Source organism: Physeter macrocephalus, chromosome 9 (assembly GCF_002837175.3).
Source record: "Physeter macrocephalus isolate SW-GA chromosome 9, ASM283717v5, whole genome shotgun sequence".
Lineage (NCBI taxonomy): Eukaryota > Metazoa > Chordata > Mammalia > Artiodactyla > Physeteridae > Physeter > Physeter macrocephalus.
In genome coordinates, this window is record NC_041222.1 from 4,024,043 (window position 1) to 4,047,911 (window position 23,869).

Consider the following 23,869-nt stretch of genomic DNA (forward strand, 5'->3'; position numbering starts at 1 on the left):
GTGTCCCTAGTTCTGAAGTGGGTCTCTTGTAGACAGCATATATATGGGTCTTGTTTTTGTATCCATTCAGTGAGCCTGTGTCTTTTGGTTGGAGCATTTAATCCATTCACATTTAAGGTAATTATCAATATGTATGTTCCTATGACCATTTACTTAACTGTTTGGGGTTTGTTTTTTAGGCCCTTTTCTTCTCTTGTGTTCCCCACTTAGAGAAGTTCCTTTAGCATTTGTTGTAGAGCTGGTTTGGTGGTGCTGAATTCTCTTAGCTTTCGCTTGCCTGTAAAGCTTTTGATTTCTCCATCGAATCTGAATGAGATCCTTGCCGGGTAAAGTAATCTTGGTTGTAGGTTCTTCCCTTTCATCACTTTAAGTATATCATGCCACTCCCTTCTGGCTTGTAGACCTTCTGCTGAAAGATGATCTGTTAACCTTATGGGAGTTCCCTTCTATGTTATTTGTCGTTTTTCCCTTGCAGCTTTCAATAATTTTTCTTTGTCTTTAATTTTTGCCAATTTGATTACTGTGTGCCTCAGCATGTTTCTCCTTGGGTTTATCCTGTATGGGACTCTCTGCGCTTCCTGGACTTGGGTGGCTATTTCCTTTCCCATGTTAGGGAAGTTTTCGACTATAATCTCTTCAAATATTTTCTTGGGTCCTTTCTCTCTCTCTTCTCCTTCTTGGACCCCTATAATGGAAATGTTGTTGTGTTTAATGTTGTCCCAGAGGTCTCTTAAGCTGTCTTCATTTCTTTTCATTCTTTTTTCTTTATTCTCTTCCTCAGCAGTGAATTACCATTCTGTCTTCCAGTCACTTATCCATTCTTCTGCCTGTTATTCTGCTATTGATTCCTTCTGGTGTAGTTTTCATTTCAGTTATTGTATTGTTCATCTTTGTGTGTTTGTTCATTAATTCTTCTAGGTCTTTGTTAAACATTTCTTGCATTTTCTTGATCTTTGCCTCCATTCTTTTTCCGAGGTCCTGCATCACCTTCACTATCATTATTCTGAATTCTTTTTCTGGAAGGTTGCCTATCTCCACTTCATTTAGTTGTTTTTCTGGGGTTTTATCTTGTTCCTTTATCTGGTACATAGCCTTCTGCCTTTTCATCTTGTTTATCTTTCTGTGAATGTGGTTTTTGTTCCACAGGCTGCAGGACTGTAGTTCTTCTTGCTTCTGCTGTCTGCCCTCTGGTGCATGAGGCTATCTAAGAGGCTTGTGTAAGTTTCCTGATGGGAGGGACTGGTGGTGGGTCGTGATCACTTCTAATTCCAGCCCCACGTCCAGAGATAACCTAATGTTACCATTTCACTGTGTGTGGTTCTAGCCATTTCACTGCACAATATGAATATGTATGCATAGCAACATGCTGATGATTAAAACAGACTTGCCTGCGTTTGAATCCAGCTTCTCAAATTGATAGGTTTTTGATATCACCTAAATCATGGGTATGAGTATATTGGTAGTATAAATTCCGAGAAATGGCATATTTACACTTTTACATTTTATTATTTCCAAATTGCTGTCAGTTGAGTTGCTACTGGTTTATAGTTTAAGCAGGAGTGTGATATTTCCCCATATATGTGACCTTCTACTATGTTATCAGACTTTTTGAACTTTACCATCCTCATGGATGGCAAATGGCAACTCACCGTAGTTTTATTTTCTATCTTTTTAGGAGTGATGTTGAGCCTCTTTTCATAATTTTAAGGGTTGTATTCATATCCTTTGCTCATTTTTGAAATTGGGTAGTTGGTCTTTTTCTTCTTAGGGAGCTATATATTAAGGAAATTAATCTGTGGTGTGAGTTACAAATATTTCTACCAGTTTATTGTTTGACTCTTGGCTTTTGTTCTTATTCTGGCAGAAAGTTTTTTTTATTGTTATGTGCTTGAAAGCATTATTTTATAGTTTCTTAGTTTTGTTTCTTATGTAAAAGGCCTTTCTTCACTCTAGTATTATAAAAAGACAGTCCCATGCCTTTTTTTTTAGCATTTTTATGATTTTTTTTTTTTAACACAACGATTTATCTGGAATTCATTTTGGTGCAAGGTATGTGGTAGGACTCCAACTTAATTTTTTTTGGATTGCTGCCCAGTTGTTTCAGCATCATTTATTGAATAAACCATCTTTTCTCCATTGTTTTGAAATGTCAGTTTTATCACGTACTGAATTTCTGCTTATATTTGCATCTTTAGCCGTACTTTGTAGTGTCTTCCACTGATTGTCTTTTACTGTGCTATATCACACTCTGTTTTTTTTTTTTGTTTTTTTTTTTTGCGGTACGCGGGCCTCTCACTGTTGAGGCCTCTCCTGCTGCGGAGCACAGGCTCTGGACACACAGGCCCATCGGCCATGGCTCACGGGCCCAGCCGCTCCGTGGCATGTGGGATCCTCCTGGACCGGGGCACGAACCCGTATCCCCTGCATCAGCAGGCGGACCCTCAACCACTGCGCCACCAGGGAAGCCCCTATCACACTGTTTTCAAGTATCGTGTTATAATATGTTTTAGTATCTGGTAGGTCTGGTCCCCCCACATACAATACCCTTCTATTTTTATTATTATTTTCTTAACTTTTGCTTTCTTATTTTTCCACTGCAAATTCAGGAGCAGGCACGTGTGTGTAATCACATACTTTCATCAGAAACGCGTTAAATATATGGATTAATCTGGGGATAATTGGTACCCTTGTGCTGTTGCATCTTCCTAGCCAGGAATATGGCATTGCTCCATTTATTCAGGTCTTTTGTAGTGTTTCTTGGCAGCATTTTAAAGTTTTCTTTATACAGATGTTTATATTTTTGTCTGTGGTAGCAGATGACCTCCTAGTCTCAGTGGCTCGTGACAGCAAAGGTTTATTTCTCAATCATGTTACATGTTGCCTGTTGTGGTCAGCAGCTGCCCCGCTTCTGCTTTGTATGTCCTATCATCCAGGAACTAGGCTGAAGGAGCAGCCCCTGTCTGGGACATGCTGTTCTCATGACCAAGAATAGAGAGCAAGAGAGGGCTGTTGGAAACATGTAGTGACTCGTTGCGTTTTTGCCCAGAATCCATTGGCCACAGCAAGTCACATGGGCAAGCCCCATATCAGTGGGCTGGGGATAAATGTTCTCATCCCACAGGAGGTATTGCAAGTCATGTGGTAAGGGGCAGGGCTATATAGCATGGGGACAGGGGGGCTTGGGGGTAGCTTGACTAACAGAACAACCTGCCACAATCTTGTTAAAAAATGTCAGATAATACAGAAACATAATAAGAAAAAAGTAAAAGTTCTCTCTCACCAGTCCCCTTAGATTTCACTGCCTAGAGACAACCACCGTTAACAGTTTACCTATTTTTCTGTGGACATACAAATGTACATGCACATATACAAATATCTGTAAATATTTATACATGGACATATAGTTCTTTTTCTAAAAATTGAAGGATCATACCATGATACTGTTCTGCATTTTGCTTTTTTTTTTTTTATCTAATAGTTTGGACACTTTTCATGGCAGGGAACATATAGCTGCCTCATTCTTTCTAAGAGTCACTTTGTTTTCCTTTGAGTAGATGAATCTGAATTTATTTCACGCATCTCCTAACGTTGGGCCTTCGCATGGCCCTTTAATTTGCAAACCGGCGGCCTTGGACATGGTTGCGTGTAGACCACGCTGCCCTGTGTGAATGTCACTGTGGTGTCGATGGAGCCAGCTTTAGACAGATGTGCGCTGGCCCATAATCCCTCACTCGTCCTTGGTCACCTCCACATTCACCCCACCTCAGGTCCAAAAGGTGTGATCAACGACTGGCGCCGCTTCAAACAGCTGGAGACGGAGCAGCGGGAGGAGCAGTGCCGGGAGATGGAGAAGCTGATCAAGAAGCTGTCTGTGAGCTGCAGGTCCCATCTGGACGAAGAGGAGGAGCAGCGGAGGCAGAAGGAGCTCCAGGAGAAGATCAGTGGGAAGGTAATTAGAAGCGCCCAGGCCTTTCTCAGAGGCTGCCCTGGCTGCTGGGGTTAGTGATTCAAGAGGCGGAGGGGTTTGATCTGGCCTCCAAGAAGCGGTGCAGGGCTTCCCAGGTGGCGCAGCGGTTAAGAATCCGCCTGCCACTGCAGGGCACACGGGTTCGAGCCCTGGTCCGGGAAGATCCCACATGCCGTGGAGCAGCTAAGCCCATGTGCCACAACTACTGAGCCCATGTGCCACAAATACTGAGCCCATGGGCCACAACTGCTGAAGCCCTCGCGCCTAGAGCCCGTGTTCTGCAACAAGAGAAGCCACCGCAATCAGAAGCCCGTGCACCGCAGTGAAGAGTAGCCCCCACTCACTGCAACTAGAGAAAGCTGTGCAGCAACGAAGACTCAATGCAGCCAAAAATAAATAAATTAATTAATTACATAAATTTTAAAAAGATATTAAGAAGTGGTGCAGTGCAGGAGAAAGTACAGTGATAGCTTGGCCACACCTGGGTTTGAATCTCAGCTGTGCCACTAGTAACTGTGGGGATTTCTCTTCCACTCTGACTCTGGTTTGTCGTTGGTTAAATGAGGTCAGTCTCTCGATACAGTGCCCATCACAGGCCTGTTGAAAGTGCTCAGGAAATGTGAGTTTCCTGTCCTTTCTCGAGGTCTTACCTTGAGCCAGAAATTAACCTCTGAGATTGGGAGATATTATCCCCATTTTACAGATGGTGAAACCAAAGCTGAGAGGCGGGAGGGGGCTTGCTCAGGGCAGTGCAATTAAGAAATGCTAATAGGAACTAGGATTCTAACCCAGATTTTCCTGTTCTTTCCATGATGTTGTTCTGTTTCACCTGAAGCCTATTCATGAGAATTTATTTTAGTGAAGCAATACAGTAGAAGCAGGCAGACACTGTGGAAGATATTTGGAACAAGGTCCCTGACTCTCTCTTACCTTCCCAAAGCGTTCTTCAAAAGGATCCTTTATTCCCCACCGTGCTCTCTGACCACGGATGGATGTCTAGAAGTGCCTGAAATCATTTGGCTGTGGCCCAAAGCAGCTCTTGGCTGGAAATACCCGCTGGGGTCGGGGAGCAGACAAGAGGATTAAGTGAGGAGTTTGCCTTGACCAGGAGGATGATTTCAGGGCATTAGACTCAAGCAAGACCATAACAGGTCAGAAAGAACTGCTCTGGTGGGGGAGCAGTGAGAGGGGAAGAAGAACGGCGCTGGCTGTGATGCAGTAACAACACGTGTCCTGATCTGGTGTGGCCTCCCAGTCGCCACCCTCTCATCTGTGCCAGGGTAGGCAGAGCTGGGCTTCATCACAGGAGCAGGGATGTCTTGCTGCACCAGGGCAGGAGAGGGAGAGTGCTTTTGTAATGGAAGCTGGCTTCAGGACGACATGCCCACGGCTCACAGTGCTTCCTTGTGCTGCGGTGGAGACCAGACAAAGCCACAGAGCACATGATCACATGGAGCAGTCCTGCTGGGTTGTTGCAGTGAGACAGAACTGGAAACTGCCTGAATGCCAGAAGTAGGGGAGTGGCTAAGCAAAATAGGCCACATTATGTATAATTTTATAAAACATGTTTGGAAGCATGAGGAATAATTTATGATATAATAGTGCTAAGTGGCAAAAGCAGGCTATAGCTTAATTGGTACACCCACAGCTGCTGTTATAAAAGCAGAAATGGTTTTAGCATGTGACTGGTAATAAAAAGAAGAATAGATTTTTAGAATGTGTGTGGCTATATGTTTTGGTGTGGGGGGCAAGGAGGGTGGTGCAGGGCAGGGATTATGAGTGTTCAGGTTCCTTAATGTCCTGTTGTCTTTTCAACAAAAACAAAACAGTGGATAAAATAATTAATCCATTGTCAGGACTGACAAAAAGACAAAAGCTCACGAAGTGATGTTATCTGATGCTGCCTGTCTGGATGGAGAGGCACTATGACACAGTAGTTGAAAGCCTGGGTTTTTTTAAAAAATCTAGTTTGAATCCTGGTCTTATACTTGCTACCTATGTGAACTTATACAGATAATCTCAAGTCTCAGAACCTCATTTGTAAAGTGGGGGTAATAAAAGTCCCTTCCCAATGGGGTTGTCAGAAGATGTCAGTGAGGTATAACGCATCTAGAGTATTAGTGTGGTACCTCATACATCTTGTGTCACCCATGTCACTGTTGGGTTTATGTTTCTTACGCTCACTTGCTGGTCCTCCCGCAGATGACTCTGAAGGACTTTGCCAGGGTGAATGAGGACCAAGACGACGAGGAGTTCCTGCAGCAGTACCGGAAGCAGAGGATGGAAGAGATGCGGCAGCAGCTCCACCAGGGGCCCCAGTTCAAGCAAGTTTTTGAAATCCCCAGTGGAGAGGGGTTTCTGGACATGATTGACAAAGAGCAGAAGAGCACCCTCATCGTGGTCCATATTTTCGAGGACGGCATCCCCGGGACCGAAGCCATGAACGGTTGCATGATCTGCCTGGCTGCGGAGTACCCAGCCGTCAAGTTCTGCCGGGTGAAGAGCTCGGTGATCGGGGCCAGCAGTCGCTTCACCAGGAACGCCCTTCCTGCCCTGCTCATCTACAAGGGGGGCGAGCTGATTGGCAACTTTGTCCGTGTCACTGACCAGCTGGGGGAAGATTTCTTTGCGGTGGACCTTGAAGCTTTCCTCCAGGAGTTTGGATTGCTCCCAGAAAAGGAAGTCTTGTTGCTAACCTCCGTGCGTAACTCAGCCACCTGCCACAGCGAGGATAGCGATTTGGAAATAGACTGAATGGCTGGGCTAGTGGCATACATTTCTCATCGTTTGGGCTGGAAGACACACGTCCGTGTGTTTATTTTCGTTCTTTTCTGTGTCTTCTGGCTTTTCTGCTGTTCTTTGTAGTCCCTTTTATGATATGTCAAGTCAAGAAATTCTTCTATCAAATCAGAATGCTGAATCACCTTGTGGCTATCCATAAAGTGACCTAACATTGTATAAACAGGAAGCCAGGCTTTTGAACTGTTTACTTAAGATTCTCTAGCATGACATCTCTGTTATTGTTTCCAGTCAGTATTTACATAGCATCCTGAAGACAGTGTCCTGGAAATTGTCTTCAGATGATCTCAGAGGTCTCTGCCAGGTCCGGGAATATAATTCTGTAGTTAGTGTGTTATTTGCAACATAAGTAATACATTTCCTTCATCAAATGATTGTAAATTATATTTACTTATAATCAGACTCATAGTCTTAGAAGACAGTTAAATTTTTTCCCCCTAGACCGTATTCTCTCCCAGGGTCTTGTTTAAAGGTTCCAGACCATGTATGTTTGCCCCATCAAGAGGGGGGTGACCTTTGTCACCAGAGTCGATATCCTGCTCAAGCATTAAAGTCTACAATAGAGGAAGGATCGAGATGGACTGCCCTCTTGATGCTGAAAGACCAGCTTGGCTTGAAAATTAGAGCTGAGATAGAGCTGGGAAGCCTTTTTAAAGGAAGATCTTTCAATTAAGATACCCCTGCTCATCGTTTTCTCTGTTTCTTTTTTATTTAACAAGGTAATTTTTTGGTTTCATGTAGCTTTTGTTAAAACTTTTTTGCATATTGGAAAAGTTAATATTCAATAGAATACAGAAAATACAGAAGCAAAAATAAGAAAATTAGAATAATCTCTAATCCTGCCACCTAGGGTAAAACACTATTAATATTTTGGGATATTTCTTTCCAAGGTGTTTTCTTTGTGTACACAGACATTTTGTTTGCTTATTAAACAAAATAGTGGGATCATTCTGAACATACTGTTTTATAGTATGGTCAGCTAATATAGCAAACGTTTTTCCATGTTATTAAATACTCTTTTACAACATTTTTTTTTTTTTTTTTCTGTACGCGGGCCTCTCACTGTCGTGGCCTCTCCTGTTGCGGAGCACAGGCTCCGGACGCGCAGGCTCAGCGGCCACGGCTCACGGGCCCAGCCGCTCCGCGGCATGTGGGATCTTCCCGGACCGGGGCACGAACCCGTATCCCCTGCATCGGCAGGCGGACTCTCAACCACTGCGCCACCAGGGAAGCCCCTACAACATTTTAAAGTGGCTATTTATACCGTTGTATAGGTGTGCTGTAATTTGCTTGGTGGTTGTCTCTTGAAAACAGCAAAGACTTTTTATTACAGAAGTAATTGATGTTCATTGTAGAAAATGTAACAAAAATTGTTAAGCTGAAAAGATTTAAAAGCCTTGTAATTCCACCAACCAAAAATAATCCCTGTTAATCATTTTTACCGGTATCTTTCTGGTCTTCTTTCTGTGTGTTTATAATAATGATTGTCTTTTGAGTTTTTTCCTCATGTTTTTTACTTTAAAATATGTACATTGTAGGGCCAGGGAAAATGTAATCTGTAATTAAATGTTAGCTTTAAAGTTCAGTTTTGCTTTTCCTGGCTATTTAGGAATTGACTAACTGTAGAAGGGTCATGACAGTATCTCTTGTAGTTAATCAACAAAAAGAAAGTGCATGGTTTTTTAATTTAAAAAACTCATTGTAGAAAGTGTGTGGAAAGTATAGAAAATTATTAGAGGCAGAGACAGCTGTTGTCAGTGTTTTTATTTTCGTCCAGTTTTTTCAATATTTTTAATACATTGAGAGCCTTTTGAATTTAGTTCTGTGTTTTGTTTAATATTATATCATAAATGCTTCGACATGTTATAAAAATTCTAAATAAATAATTTTTAACGGCCTGATAATATTCCATCCCTTGGATATGCCATACTTTATTTAACCAGACCCTTAATATTGGATATTTAGATTCCTAGCTTTTTGCTAAAACACTTTGTATTTTGGGCTATATTTTGGATCATTCTCTTAGTATAGATTTCTAGAAGAGGAATTATTGGGTAATGGACAGAAACATTTTAAAGTCTTTTACAAGCCATCTACTGGTTCTCATTGGAGATGAAAATATATTGATATTATGCTCCCCCAGAACCTTGACTTCGCCTTTCAAGAGCAGAAATTCTAGGATAAAGTGAACAGACATGGAATGGGGACATCTTAGAGTGTTAAAACTCCAACTCAGGGGCAGTGCAAACAGCACGGGCCTTGGAGTCAGATCAAATACTGTCTGTTTCTCACTGGTGGTGGAGCTTCCGTTGAGGCGCACCTAGCCTTCCTGAAACTCAGTTTCCTTGCCTTGGCAATGGGAACAACAGTACTTCATGGGTTGTTCAGTGGTTCTCCATGTGTAGTTCAAGAACAGCAGCATGAGATACACTGGGGCACTTGTTAGAAATGCAAAGTCTCAGGCTTCACCCCAGACCTACTGCATCGGAAATTCTGGGAGTGGCTCGGCACACTTTTCACAAGCCCTCTAAGTGATTCTGAGGCTGGTCCAAGTTTGAGCATCACCAACCTGTGGGTTGAGGGGAGTGACAGCAGCTCTCACAAAACAAGGGCTCACTGCTGTTGGTTTCCTTTTTTATTTGAGTAAGAGAAGGGAGGAGTTAAAAATAGGACAGCATTCAGATCACTTCTCTTCCTCTTTGTTTATGTGATCCTCCTTTTTGGTCATAGACTTGGGGGAGGGACCAAGAAACTAATATTTGTCTATTACAAACTGTCTCAGTAGTTTTCCAGATTTCACTTTCTTCTGCAATGAAAGTTCCATGAAGGCATGGACTTTATTTTCCTCCATGTGTATGGTATAACTTCTATTCACGCTGGGAATAGGCTGACATTTACAGCTTTGTGGGCAAGATATCTGAACTCCTCCATACCTCAGTTTCCTCATCCGAGGAGTGGAAATGAGTAACATAATTCATGTAAAATACCTAGAACACAGCCTTCAAATAACTGCTGTCTTTATTTTTATTATTTTAAAAAATATTTATTTATTTGGCTGCACTGGGTCTTAGTTGCGGCACGCGGGATCTATCTAGTTCCCTAACCAGGGATCGAACCTGGGCCCCCTGCATTGGGAGTGCAGAGTCTTAACTGCTGGACCACCAGGGAAGTGCCTTTTCTTTCTTTTTTTTTTTTTTTTTTTTTATAAGTGCTGTTTTTATCATCCCCAGTGCCCACAACTGGGCTTCGTGCTTGGTAAGAATTATTGAGTGTTTAATAATGAATATATGGGCTCATTGAAGGCCACATCCTTTCAAGATAAGAAGTAGTAACTTTTCAAAGATGAAGAAACTAAGACTTAGCAGAGTTAGGTAACTATTCCAAGTTGCATAGCTAGTGGACAGGGCAGGGTTTAAAATCAGGTCAGTGTAGTTCCAAAATTTATACTATTTCCATGATGCCTGCTAGTTCTTGGTGGAGAAAGCACAATGATCAAATGTCAATAAAATGATCAATTAGAAAAAAGGTAGTGGAGAGAACAGGTTGGAGCAGGAAAAACAGGGAGAGAATTTTAATGAGAGAAAAAGGAGTGAAGCTGGGTGGAGACCTGGGTCTCCTAGGCTGGCCTGTGTTTCATGTCAGAACCTCTTCCGTCTGGACTGTGGGTGTGACCTGCAATGTACCCCCGAGGCATCCCCCTTTCCTCCATGACTCCACAAAGGTCCTTCCTCCCAAAGTCCCTTTATACCCCCCGCCCACACTGTCACCCACGTGCGGCTATGGGTGGCAACGATCGGGAGTACAGTGAACGTGAACTCTAGCCCTCTCCCTGACCAGCTGTGTGCCCTAGGATAAGTCTCTTCCTCTCCCAGGGCCTCAGTTTCCCCACTTGTAAGATGAGAGGTGGCATTAGATGATTTTTTAAGACAAGTGAGCTCTCAAATTTTATGAATCAATGAATTTTAAAGAATCTACTGTTGCCGTCACGCTATCATTCTGTATTGATATTTGGTTTAATTTAATGAAAAATGTAAACTTTTTCCTTAGTTGTGAGATGTGAAAGTCCCGGTGACTTGAATGACCTTTGTCTTCCTTTCCCGTAGGGTAACCCCATCTTCAGCATGTGTGGTTGCCCGAGTATTTGTTTACACATTAGACTGTGAAGTCTTTGGGGACAGGGAGTGTGTCTCATCATTTCAAGTCTCTGATCTGAGTTGACATAAGTGAATGTTTGCTGCATAAATGGGGAAGATTTCCAAGGCTGGAGTAGCCTGGAATTCACCACAATAAGGTAGAAGACTATCTGTTATGTAGCTTTTCCAGACATGTTATATGTTTTTTTTTTCCCAGCAGCATTTTTATTTATTTTAGTTTATTTTATCTTTTTTATTAGTTATACATTTTATACACATTAGTGTATATATGTCAAGTGTTATATGTTTTTAATCAGAGGTGTACTACCTATGCTCACTGAGACCCAGATAACAAATTCAAGTTAATAAGCTCCCAGCCCTGCCAAAGCCTGTGGAAATGCTGGTTATAACCGATATGACCACATGGTGGCAGCAGAGGAGAGGGAACGAATTTCTTGTGTGTGTGCTGTTAAATCAGCAGAGCCACAGACTTTGGGACCTGTGGGTGATGTCTAGCACCATATACGAATCATTTTATTTACTTATTTTCTTTCTTTCTTTTGGGGTTCTGCTCCACGGGCCTGCGGGATCTAAGTTCCCCGACCAGGGACTGAACTTGGGCGTGGCAGTGAAAGCCCAGAATCCTAACCACTAGGCCACCAGGAAGTCCCCGAATCATTTTAGAGAATTTGTTTTTAGGAAAGAGACCCAGAAAGTACCACATTCACATGCTTTATTAATGAGTAATGAAAAAAAACAAATATAGTTTCATGAATAAACATACATACACTTAACTTTCATGTTATGCTCAGTTCAGGCTGAGGGAAAGTCTGGCCAGGAAGAGAAGAGGAAAGCAGCGGACACCCACCAGTCCCAAGTCCAGAGTCCCAAGGACCTCAGGTCAGAGCACAGCGCTTGTGTCCAAATCCCAATCCCGATGACTTCTTGTCTCTGTCTCCTCTGCTTGTGGTGATGTGTGACCACCATGTATTTTGACTTACTTTGTGCCAGGTCATTGCTCTAAGCAGTTGGTATGTATTTTCTTAGATAATTCTTGTAACAACCCCTGAGAGATATTACCCTCATTTTATAGTTAAGCAATTTGCCCAAGGTCAATCATCTAGTAAATAGTAGAGTCAGGACTTAAACCCAGAACTTGGAGTTCAGGAGTCAGGATCTTAGTACTGTTTGGCAGCCTTTCCTATGAACAGGCTTTAATAATGTTCACCCAGAAAGACTTCTGGAAAGAGATGAGGGGTGCCTGTCCAATGGTTGGTGTTATGGACTGAATCATGCCCACCCTAAAGCCCTAACCACCCCCCAAATGTGACCGTAGTTGGAGACAGGGCCTTTCAGGAGGTAATTAAGGTAGAATGAGGTCATAAGGGTGAGGCCCTAATCTGAAACGACTGGTGTCCTTATAGGAAGAGGAAAAGGCACCAGAGCAGGAAGAGAGCTTCCACCAGAAACCAAAGCTGATGCCACCTTGATCTTAGATTTCCAGCCTCAGGAACAGTGAGAAATAAATGTCCACTATTTAAGCCACCCACTCTATGGTATTTTGTCATAGTAGCCAAAGCTGACTAAGACACTGAATCCCGGTAATTTCTACAAATTCAATAGAGAAGAGAGAAGTACGATACCTCAAACTTATTTTAAAGGAGAGTTGGCAAGCGTATGGCTGTTAGCAGAACCGATACCATCGTGGGCACTTACAGTTTCTCCTGTCCTTCCGCCGACCCTACCCAGGGCTCTACTGTGCAGTGAATCGCTTCTCTGTCGTCAAGGGCTTTGGATGTAATAGATATTGTTTAATAATCATTAGGACCAGGTAGCCTCTACGCTCTGTTAGTCCCCAAACAATGATGAAAAGCTTCCCTGATGTGTTCCCAGCACCCATGTAGCTAATTACTCATTTATAAATCTTAACTTAGGAATGCATATCCTGTTTCCAAGCACCTACTCCCATGCCCTAGGTTAACTATAAATTGTCCTAATGGCCCTTTGGTGGTGCTGGGTTCAGCTTCCAATGCTTCTGGATCATTTTCTGCCCGATCCCACCCTGTGAGTAAGTTACCCTACAATAAACTGTGTTAAATGTTTGGAACTGCCTGCCTCGTTTTTCGGTCTCAAGACGCCTTCTCAGTTTAGTGGGTACTTTTCGTTTCCTCTGCGTCCTCCAACAGTAGACGTCACAGAAACCTCTTCTCTCCAGTGTTCATCATAACTGTCCATGTTTTCCAGAGTTGTATATTTCCTACAGCCTTCGTGTCACCTCTGAACACTTCCCAACCAGTTCAGACTTTTTAAAAGCAGGGATGCCATATCCCTTTTGACAATCTCAAGTTTTACATGATTTAGGTCAGTGATTCTATTGGTGTGCCCCGCAGACCACCTGCATCAAAATCACTTAGGGTGTTTATTCAAAACTCAGTCCCATCCCTGGTGGCGCAGTCGTTAAGAATCTGCTTGCCAATGCAGGGGGCAGGGGTTCGAGCCCTTGTCGGGGAAGATCCCACATGCCGTGGAGCAAGTAAGCCTGCGAGCCACAACTACTGAGCCCGTGTGCCACAACTACTGAAGCCTGTGCACCTAGAGCCCATGCTCCGCAACAAGAGAAGCCACCACAATGAGAAGCCTGCGCACCGCAACGAAGAGCAGCCCGCACTCACCGCAACGAGAGAAAGCCTGCGGCACGCAGCAACGAAGACCCAATGCAGCCAAACAAAAACAAAAACAAAAACGCAGTCCCAGCCCTCACCCAGGCCCTACTGATTCAGAAAGTTTGGGAGTGGAGAGTAGAATGTGCATTTTAATAAGCGTGCCATGTGAGTCTGATGCATGGTCAGTAGATTTGGATAAGAAGCGGGTGAGGGGAGGGCTTTTACTATTTTTCGTTTCAGCCCAGAGACAGATCTGTGCTCAAATAATGATTCTACCACTTTCTAGTTTGGAGCCTTGGGCAAGTTACCTCCCTGAGCTGCGATTTCCTCATCTGTCAAATGAGCATAATAATGTGTGCTGCACAGATTTTTATGAGGATCAAATGATACGATGAGTGCAAAGCCACCAGCACCAAATCTGGTCTATATTTAGTAAACTTCCTACCTTGTCATTGTGGTTTCCGAGGTCTGTGGTCATTTGATTTCGTGATATGTGTGGTGATGGTCTTGGTCGTGGGTTCAGCAGCTCTCAGTTGTTCTGTGTTTCCTAGAGAGAGGAAGGGGTGGGATGGTGGTGTTCGTCTATGTGTGGGGTCTGGCTACTTGCCAGATAGGCTGACTCGATCAATTGTGCTCATTTTATCCTTCCAGCCTTTGCCAATTTCCATTTCCCTTCCCAGGAGGGAAGAGCTGAAAATGTTCCAGGGTAGGTTGAATCTGAGCCTGGCAGTGATTACAAAGTCCCCCCAAGAAGGCAACCAAGAGATGACCCTGACTCTACAAATAAAAAATTGATCTCGTTATGAGATCTGAAAGGGGGAGGAGTGGCTCTTACTTCCAGGCGCTCCTTCTCAAATGGAAAGACATGACTAATTCCCTCAAAGAATCCTCGGTAGATTGGCAGAGCCTTCAGGGCAGAAACATACTCAGAACAAGAATGTAAATGCCCAAAAGCAAAGAGAGAAAGCAAGTGTGCATTGACAGCTCAGTCCTCAGGGCATTGAAGGGGCCGGGATGTGCTCCGCTGGAGACAGAAGCAGGTATCAGAAACGGTTATGGCAGCTTCATTGGCTTGCTGCTACTGTGTGACACATCACTCCCAAAACTCAGTGGCTTAATATTTTCACTCCAGTGTCAATAGGACAGCCTGGGCTTTTTCTTGTGTTTGCAGGTCAGCTGGGGACTCTGTTCTGCGCTGGTCTTGCCTGGGTCACCTTGACTGGAGCAGCTCTGCTCTGTGTGTGTTTTATTCTCTGCTAGCGACCAGTGGGCTAGCTGAGCGTGTCCTTCTCATGACAAAGAGAGAAACACAAGAGAACAAGCCCAATACCTTAGCTTCTTTTAATGCCTGTGTCATGCCTCCTAATATCTTATTGGCCAAAGCAAGTTGGATGGCTGAACCCAGAGTCAGAGATGGAAGGCAAAGTTATGTGGCCAAGGATTCGGGGATGGGTTAACTGGAGCTATTAATGTCAGCTATCAGAATCCTCAACTCTCCCTTCAATGACTCCCAATCTCCAGTCATTGCTCCCTCTTTGATGCTTCTATAATCTGCATTGCAGTTATGTATGTGAGGGCAAGGACTGTCTATAAGCCCTAGTGCCCAGTATGTAATCATAACAGAGAGGGAGAGAGAGAGAGAGAGAGAGAGAGAGAGAGAGAGAGAGAGGGAGGGAGAGAGAGAGAGAGAGAGAGAGAGCAAAAAGGGAAGGAAGTAGGAACACAAGCAACAAAAAAGAGAAAACAGGGCAGGCACGTCAGGGTAAAGGGAGCAGAGAAAACAGGACAAGGAGGGAGGGAGGGAGGGAGAGAGAGAGAGAGAGAGAGGGAGGGAGAGAGAGAGAGAGAGAGAGAGAGCAAAAAGGGAAGGAAGTAGGAACACAAGCAACAAAAAAGAGAAAACAGGGCAGGCACATCAGGGTAAAGGGAGCAGAGAAAACAGGACAAAGGAGACATGAAAAGAGTAAGTTAGGGAAGCACCCCTGGTTCAGAGTGAGCTAAATCGCTTGCTGATAAACAGCTTCTTGGAATATTGATCCGTTCCTAGTATTTCAAAGCAGTCATTTTCACAATGAGAAAGAGTCTTTATGTTTTAATTTTCACGTCTAATGGCTGCATTTTCCCTGTGGCAGCCCTTGCATGAAAGAAGACTTGGGTTATAGAAATTTTTTTGGTCCCCTTAGGAGTAATCAATTTAGCATTTATGATCAGAGCCTCTTTCACTACTAAGATCTCTCCAATTGCTGAACCTCTGGAATGAAGGCTGAAACTTTATAATGCAGAAAGATTGCATTAGAAACGAGGCTGGAAAGGCAGACTCAAATTCTTTTCTTGAAATGTAATTGTTTATTTTTTCTGGATGACGTGGTTCCTATTGCTACATATTATCAGAATAAACTGAAGGGTTGGTGACATCAATGCTGGGAGGGTAGGCTAGATTGATTCTGAACTGGTGAGAAGTCATTTCAGGACAACGTCAGGGAATGTGGTGGGTGAAGAGAAGCAGATTTCCTTGTGCAGCTCAAAGTCCTTCTGAAGAGGGACTGCAGATTCCCTGGAGCTGAAGCAGCCTCCCTGGGATAAGTGTCATCTCTTCCAAGGGAACCGCTTGGAAGTGAGTCAATCATTTGCATACCTTTGCTTAAGGTGTTAAAAATTATTCATGTGAAAAAGATGCAGGGATAATTCTTCTGTGGGTTTATGAACTCTTTAGTGGTTTTTCTTGACTGGGGATGGGGGAAGGATTCCTCTTCTTGTCTCCAGGTCAGTATCATTTTTTTAGGGCTTCCTGAAGTAAAACAAGAGGCCAGATCTAGGTGGGGGTGGGATGGAAATGGCCCGGGGACGCGTAGGCCTGGTAACTGAGGCTATTTATGTGCCCACCATTCCCCTCTCTTGCCTGTCTTACTGGGGGTCTGAAACTGATCAGGCATCATCTAGCCCAGCGCCTGGCACATAGAAGATGGTCAATAACTATTTATTAACTTGAATTGAGTGACGGTTTGTGGTGTGGTAGAGAGAGCATGATACTGAGAGTCAGGAGAACTGGGGCTTAAATTGGCTGGTGGAGCAAACCAGGACAAGCCTCCTTTCTTCTCCGAGCCTCAGTTTCCCTACATGCAAAGTGGGGATTTCTCCCTGGGCCGTCGTGAGACCTGAGAGCACTTGTGATGCTGGTCACAGTCTCATCCTGTAGAAGGCACTGACCATGCTGGGGCGGAGACCGCGTGCCCTGGTCAGAGGCCAAGGGCAGAAGCCAGGCTGTGCTACAACGTGGGTGGTGGGGACCACCCCTGCAGAGCTGTGGCCTCTTTTGTGGGTTGACATCTGAGCAGGATGACCAAGTCAAGGCTGGCAGCCCAGAAGAAAGACGCATTGACCATCCCCTGAGCCCCAGAGGGCCCCTTTCCCCTTACACAGAAATATCACCTGGAAGGAGACCAGAGGACAGACAAGGTGACAGCATAGCACATGCATATTCTCTGTCCAGGCTCTAGAGACACAGAGAGAACTCAGGCAAGGTCCCTGATGGCCAGGAGATGACCCACATTACGCCATAGGGCGGGGCTGATGGTACAGGTTTTGAATGGGTGATAAGCATCACGACCAGTGTGTTTGTGAAACTTTAGAGAGGCGGAGAGAGGAAGCAGTTGTGGGACTATTGATAGAGTAGCAAGGATCTGGCATCAGCCTGGGCCTGCGGGTGCGGGTGGAAGGAAGGTGGACCGGGAAGGGATGGTCTCATGTTATTGCAGGACCAAGCGACGGGGTGCTGGCGGGCCGAGCCATTGACTCTGTGTGACCCGGGCAGGTCCCTTAACCACTCTGGGTCTCAGTTTCCCCATTTATCAAGTGAAGGGGTTGGCTTAGATCAGGGGCCCCTCAGGGCAGTGAGGAAGAGCATCGGGGAGGCTGAGAAGATGGGCTCCAGGCCTCTGACCCTTGTTCCATCTACACTGTACAGCTTTTCCCCCTTCGTTTTGGATAGTATGTTTCTGGGTAAGATTTCATTGAAGAAAAGAGTTGTGGTTTTCTGTTTTGTTTTGTTTTCTAAAGCCACTGGTCTAAAGACCTTTAAGTTTCCTTTCAGACGTAAACAGCGTAGGATAGCAGTTCCCGGGCCAGGTGGTGGCAGGCTCCTTAGCGGGAGCTGGGAGGGACAGCTAACCCAGCCCTAGGACCTCTGCAGCCCTCCTCCTCTCTAGAAAGGGGGGTGGGGAGGGGAGGCAGGCTGGGGTGCCGGAGTGGGTACAGATTTCTGGGAAAGACGGACAGAAAAGCTCCTGCTTCGTAAACCTGTTTGGTAAAAATTTGGGCACACTGTGAGGGCCTTTCAGACCCCAAAACGGGTCCTCACCTGAGACAGTACACCTGCCCTGGTCTGGGGTTTCCTCCTGCAAGTTCTTCCACTGAGGCTCCCAAACCCGGGGCCTGAATTCTATGGGGCCCTGTGAAGATACACCTGAGAGGGCTGAGGAACAGAAGAGCTTGCTCGGGCTCTGCTACTGACTAACTCAGCATCTTCGAGCCTCCGTTTCCTCACTCGTAAAGTGGCAATAAAAGCACCCACGCTTTTTGTGGGTAAAAACAAGTGAAGTGCAGGGACTTCCCTGGCAGTCCAGTGGTTAAGACTCCACGCTTCCAATGCGGGGCGTGTGGGTTCGAACCCTGGTCAGGGAACTAAGATCCCACATGCCACGTGGCCAAAAAATAAAAATTAAAAAAAAAAAAGTGAAGTGCTGACATACTATAAAAACTTAAAAAATTACCTCTTCCATCTGCCCCTAATACCTGTGCCCCGTCGCTTCTCTGCCTTGCTTAATTTAATTCAATTTATTGATTTATGGTGCATGCCTAAAGCATGCTCCTAGTACAGAATGCCAGGGGTAGCTGAACGGGCAGCATCATAGCAAACAAGTACAAGAACAAAGGGTTAGACAAATGGACAGCTTCTAAGTACTCATGAACATAAAAAATACAGTCATTCATTCATCTCAGAGTCCCAGAGTGCCTCCTATGTGCCAAACTGGGTTCACTAGGTGAGGTCAACCCCTGACACATGGGTATGTGAATTTTTGTCTCTGTCTCGGACAGTTGAGAAGAAGTCAGTGTTTTGAGAAAACACGGTGATGTGATGGAAAACAAAGTGCCAATTCCCCAGAGCAAGACCTGCGTGGCATAGCCTCCCATATAGCTTTAAGCCCTCTGCAGCAGAAAATGGTAGCACGCTCCCCAAATGCCTGGGAGTGACTGTTAGAAGAGGGCATGATGTGGCCGAAAGGGCCCAGGTTTTGCCACCTAAAAATGGTGTAAACTTAAGAAGGTCAAATCTAACTTTGAGCCCCAGTTTCCTTATCTATGAAACTGGGTCATAAAATCTGCTTCCCTGGTTGTTGTGGAATAAAATCAGATCGGGCAAGGATCTGCTTTACGGTAGCGCTCGGAAAGGGATCTCCATTTTTACGGTTTTGGACAAAGCACAGAGCGGATGGTTGCATTCATGAGTGTCACTGTGGGAGATGCAGTCTGTCCTTAGTGGGGTCCAGGCCTCAGGAGTCACCAGCTGAGATCCTGTGCCGAGTGCAAAGGGCTCTGAGCACCCCCTGCACATCGCGATTCCGGAGGCTGTAGATGACAGGGTTCAGCATAGACGTGACGACAGTGTACATGATGCTGGCCACTCGGCCCCGCTCGGCCTCATACCGGGCCATGGGCTGGAAGTAGACTGCAATGACTGTCCCGTAGAAGAGGCCCACCATGGCCAGGTGGGAGCCACAGGTGGACACAGCCCGGAGCTTCCCCGTGGCTGAGGGCAGCTGGAGCACCGCAGCTGCGATGGCCCCGTAGGAGGCAAGAATGAGCAGGAAGGGAGTGACCACCACCGCGCACCCTCGGGGAAGATGAGGACCCGGATGTGGTGGGTGTCGGAGCACGAGAGCCTTAAGAGAGGCTGGTGGTCACAGAAGAAGTGGGGCACTTGGTGGGAGGCACAGAAGGACAGGTGGGCCATAAGCAGGATATGCAGGAGGGAGTGGACATGGCACACGAGCCACGCAGTCCCCACCAGGGCTGTGCACACAGCCTGGGACGTCCTCGTGGCATAGTGGAGGGGGTGCCGGATGGCCACGTAGCGGTCAGAGGCCACGGCGGCCAGGAGGCAGCTGTCAGTTACACCCAGGGCGAAGAAGAAGTACATTTGGGTCAGGCAGCCAGCCAGGGAGATGGAGCAGTCATGGGCCATCAGGTTGGCCAGCATCTTGGGTACAGTGACGGAGGTAAAGCAGAGGTCAGCAAAGGACAGATGGGCCACCAGGAAGTACATGGGTGCATGAAGGGTTGGACTGGCTCGGATGACGGCCACAATGAGTCCATTACCCAGGATGCCCGCCACATACAGGACCAAAGATAGGACAAAGAGAGGCCGCTGCTGTCCAGGATTTGTTGTTAGTCCTAGTAGGGTGAATGGGGTTCCTTCTGAAGTCTCACTGGCAGCATCCATGACTGGGCTGCTTCTTTGTCTGGGACCCCAGGGGTTCCTTTCTACTGCTGAGTCATCTCCCCAGTGTCAAAGGAAAAGGGTGAAGGGCCACTAAGTTGCTCAAGGCCTTCTGGCCATGAGGGAAATCATGGGTTTGGAGTCAGACAGAATGTGCAAATCATTTTTCCTCCCTGAATCTTCTTCCTTTCCAGGCCTTAGGTTCCCCATCAGTAAAGTAAGGGAGCTGAACCAGGTGACCTTGAAGGCTGCTTCCAACTTGGATACTTTGTGATTTGAAGCAAAAACAGAACAAAAACATTGCCCAGGATGTGGACCAGAGAAGGAAGAAAACACAAAAGAAAAGATCAAAGAAAGAGAGGATCAAAATCAGGGAGAGATTTGACCAATGGGCATTTATTTCAGGAAAGTCAGAGTGGAAAAGAAAACCCAGATGGAAGCAAGGAACTTATCAAAGAAATAAAAATTCCAAACATTAAGGGCACACATATATTGAAATGAATGTAAACCTACAGCACCCAAATGCAAACATGAAGCCATAACCTGAACGCTAACCATATTCTAACCATAACCAGGGTTCTGATCCTTTCCCAATCTCTATCACAGGCCTGAAATAAATTAATCTTGGTCAAATTCTAACCCAACTATAGGATTTTAGGAATGAGCTCATGTATGTTCTGGTGCTGCTTAGCCATTGTCCTGAGAGATGGAATATGCAGGCTAATAGAGAAAGATATTTGCCTCGCCAGATTCCATCCCATTCTTTGGCATGAGTGGGTACTGAAGATGTTCTCTTGGGGTCAGGGTGAGCGGAAGCAGACTCACTGGTCATGAAGGGCCTCAGAAGAGCAAGTATCTAGAAACACTAGGGGCTTCCCTGGTGGCGCAGTGGTTGAGAGTCCGCCTGCTGATAAATCTCACTAATACACAAGTTAATATCAAACACACTGCATACTCAAATTGTCAATTGTTGGGTTTCCCTGGTGGCGCAGTGGTTGAGAGTCCGCCTGCTGATGCAGAGGACGCGGGTTCGTGCGCCGGTCCGGGAAGATCCCACACACCACGGAGCGGCTGGGCCCGTGAGCCATGGCCGCTGAGCCTGCGCGTCGGGAGCCTGTGCTCCGCGACGGGAGAGGCCACAACAGTGAGAGGCCCGCGTACCGCAAAAAAAAAAAAAAAAAAAAAAAAATCTAGAAACACTTGCAGCCAATACGGCTCTTATCTGGTGTTTCTGGGAATCATCCTCTTAGAAGTTCAGTTCAAGTGGCAAATAAACTTAGCTCCTGCACCTGGTGACATGCAGGAACTTCCATGTTTTGAACGCTTCAGTTTCTCCCCTTTTCTCCCCCTCAAACAATGACAAGAGACACCCAGCCAGAGGAACCTCCACCTTTACCACAGTGACCGGGCCCGGGAAGAGCCCTCCTCATCTCTTCAGAGTCAGTCCTAACCAGCCCCTCGGACCTCGCACTCGTGCGCCGGCCTCGGACAGCAGCAGTGCTTCCAGTTCCTTCTGAGCACCTCCCTGACCTCTTTGTTTTTGGGTTTTTTTTTCGGTACACGGGCCTCTCACTGTTGGGGCCTCTCCCGTTGCGGAGCACAGGCTCCGGACGCGCAGGCCCAGCGGCCATGGCTCACGGGCCCAGCCGCTCCGTGGTGTGTGGGATCTTCCCGGACCGGGGCACGAACCCGCGTCCCCTGCATCGGCAGGCGGACTCTCAACCACTGCGCCACCAGGGAAGCCCTCCCTGACCTCTTTGTTGTGGAGGCTGTAGATGAGCGGGTTGAGAGCTGGGATGACAAGGGTGAGAACACAGGTGCCATCTTGTCGATGTCCAGGGTGTAGCTGGAGCTGGGGCGCAGGTTCATGAAAATGAGTGTCCCGTAAAGCAGGGCTACGGCCGTGAGGTGGGAGCCACAGGTAGAGGCTGCTCGCCACCGGCCCTTGGCCGAGTGCATGCCGATCACGGCTCCGGCAGTGAACCCGAGGACACGGCGACAGCCAACACGGTGGCTGTCTGGATGAAGCCACAGACGACGAAGAGGAGGAGTTCACTGAGACTGGTGTCGTTGCAGGAGATGGCCAGCAGTGGAGGGATATCGCAGAGGAAGCTGTTCACCTCCCGAGAGCCGCAGAAGCTCAGGCGGAAGGTGAAGGTCGTGTGGACCACGGCACTCACTGCCCCACCCAGGCCCGATGCTGCCAGCAAGACCAGACACAGACGCCGCGATACGGCGGTGGTGTAGAGAAGAGGGTTTCCGATGGCCACATCGCGGTCATAGGCCATGGATGTCAACAGGCAACACTTGGCATCCGCCAGCCCCGTAAACAAAAACATCTGGAGGGCACAGGCTGCGTAAGGGATGGTGATGCAGGGCAATAGCTGGTCCATGAGCATCTTGGGACCGATGGCTGAGGAATAGCAGGCATCCAGCAGGGAGAGGTTGGCCAGGAAGAAGTACATGGGTGTGTGGAGCTGGGCGACCACCTAGACTAGCAGCACCATGCCCACATTTCCCAGCAGGCTCACCAGGTAGACGGGCAGGAAGATCAGGAAGAGGGTCAGGTACAGGTCCCAGCGATCTGTGATGCCCAGGAGGATAAACTCAGTAGGGGCACCCCTGGCCCAAGTGAAGTTCTCTGGCATCATCCTGCAGGACAGAGTCTGGGGAGAGACAAAGCAGGAGGGAGGTGAGGGAAAGGTTAGGACCATCACCTGTGAGAAAGCGCTTTGTACTGGGAGACAGGCAGACTTGGGTGTGAGTCCTAACTGTGTAACAAAATAGCAGTGTGACCTTGGACAAGCCATATCACCTCTCAAAACCTGTGTTTTTAGTGCTGAGAAATCACTATCATTTAACCTTCATGAGAGCAGGAATCTTGCCTGTCTTATTCAATTTTGAATCCACAATTCTGAGAATATTGCCTGGCACATAGTAATTGCTCAATGAATACGGGCATACCTCATTTTATTGCACTTGGCTTTATCATGCTTCACAGATGGTGTTTTGTTTTTTTGCTTATGTTTTTGTTTTTTACAAATTGAAGGTTTTGGCACCATTTTTCTTCTTTTTTTTTTTTTTTTTTTTTGGTATGCGGGCCTCGCAGGCAGACGCGCAACCACTGCGCCACCAGGGAAGCCCTCTTCTTTTTTTAAAAAATAAATTTATTTATTTATTTATTTTGGCTGCGTTGGGTCTTTGTTGCTGCGCATGGGCTTTCTCTGGTTGTGGCGAGCGGGGGCTATTCTTCGTTGTGGTGCACCGGCTTCTCGTTGTGGTGGCTTCTCTTGATGTGGAGCATGGGCACCAGGGAAGTCTGGCACCATTTTTCTGACAGCATTTGTTCACTTCATGTCTCTGTGTCACAGTTCAGCAATAATCACAATATTTCAAACTTTTTCATCATTATTATATTTCTTATGGTGATCTGTGATCAGTGATCTTTGATGTTACTATTATGATTCACTGAAGACTTAGATGATGATTAGCATTTTTAGCAATAAAGTGTTTTAAAATTAAGGTACGTACACTGCTTTTTTTAGACATAATGTTATTGCACACTTAATAGACTACAGTATAGTGTAAACATAACTTTTATATGCACTGGGAAACCAAAACATTGCTGTGACTTGCTTTGCTATATTGGCTATATTGCATTTGTCTGGAACTGAACCCACAATATCTCCAAAGTCTGCCTGAATTTGTTAAATGCATGAATGATGAATAGGATAATAGTTGGTGTCTGGACAAGGATTGAAAACTCCATGACTCTATATGCATTCGCCTCTCCAGTTTCCCAAGGAGGAAA

General features: G+C 45.9%; 3 protein-coding genes across 4 annotated transcripts in view; 1 reads left to right on the forward strand and 2 right to left on the reverse strand.

Moving 5' to 3' along the window:
* PDCL (phosducin like) overlaps positions 1 to 7,579 on the forward strand; it is a 15,423-nt gene extending 7,844 nt beyond the window's left edge. For both annotated transcript variants that reach the window (XM_028493552.1, XM_007128911.3), the window contains 2 exons: positions 3,768 to 3,949; positions 6,170 to 7,579. In XM_028493552.1, coding sequence (XP_028349353.1) covers positions 3,768 to 3,949; positions 6,170 to 6,721 — 734 coding nt within the window. In that variant the 3' untranslated portion in view covers positions 6,722 to 7,579. The remainder of the gene's footprint in view (positions 1 to 3,767; positions 3,950 to 6,169) is intronic.
* An 11,532-nt stretch (positions 7,580 to 19,111) lies between these two features.
* LOC102988162 (olfactory receptor 1K1-like) lies at positions 19,112 to 20,061 on the reverse strand. The gene is given in 2 exon segments (XM_024126168.1): positions 19,112 to 19,449; positions 19,452 to 20,061. Coding segments are annotated over 2 exon segments (948 nt in total).
* Positions 20,062 to 20,745: 684 nt separating this feature from the next.
* OR5C1 (olfactory receptor family 5 subfamily C member 1) lies at positions 20,746 to 22,709 on the reverse strand. Its single transcript, XM_024126385.1, is given in 4 exon segments — positions 20,746 to 20,757; positions 21,812 to 21,867; positions 21,870 to 22,046; positions 22,049 to 22,709. Coding segments are annotated over 4 exon segments (906 nt in total).
* Between the last annotated feature and the right edge of the window lie 1,160 nt (positions 22,710 to 23,869).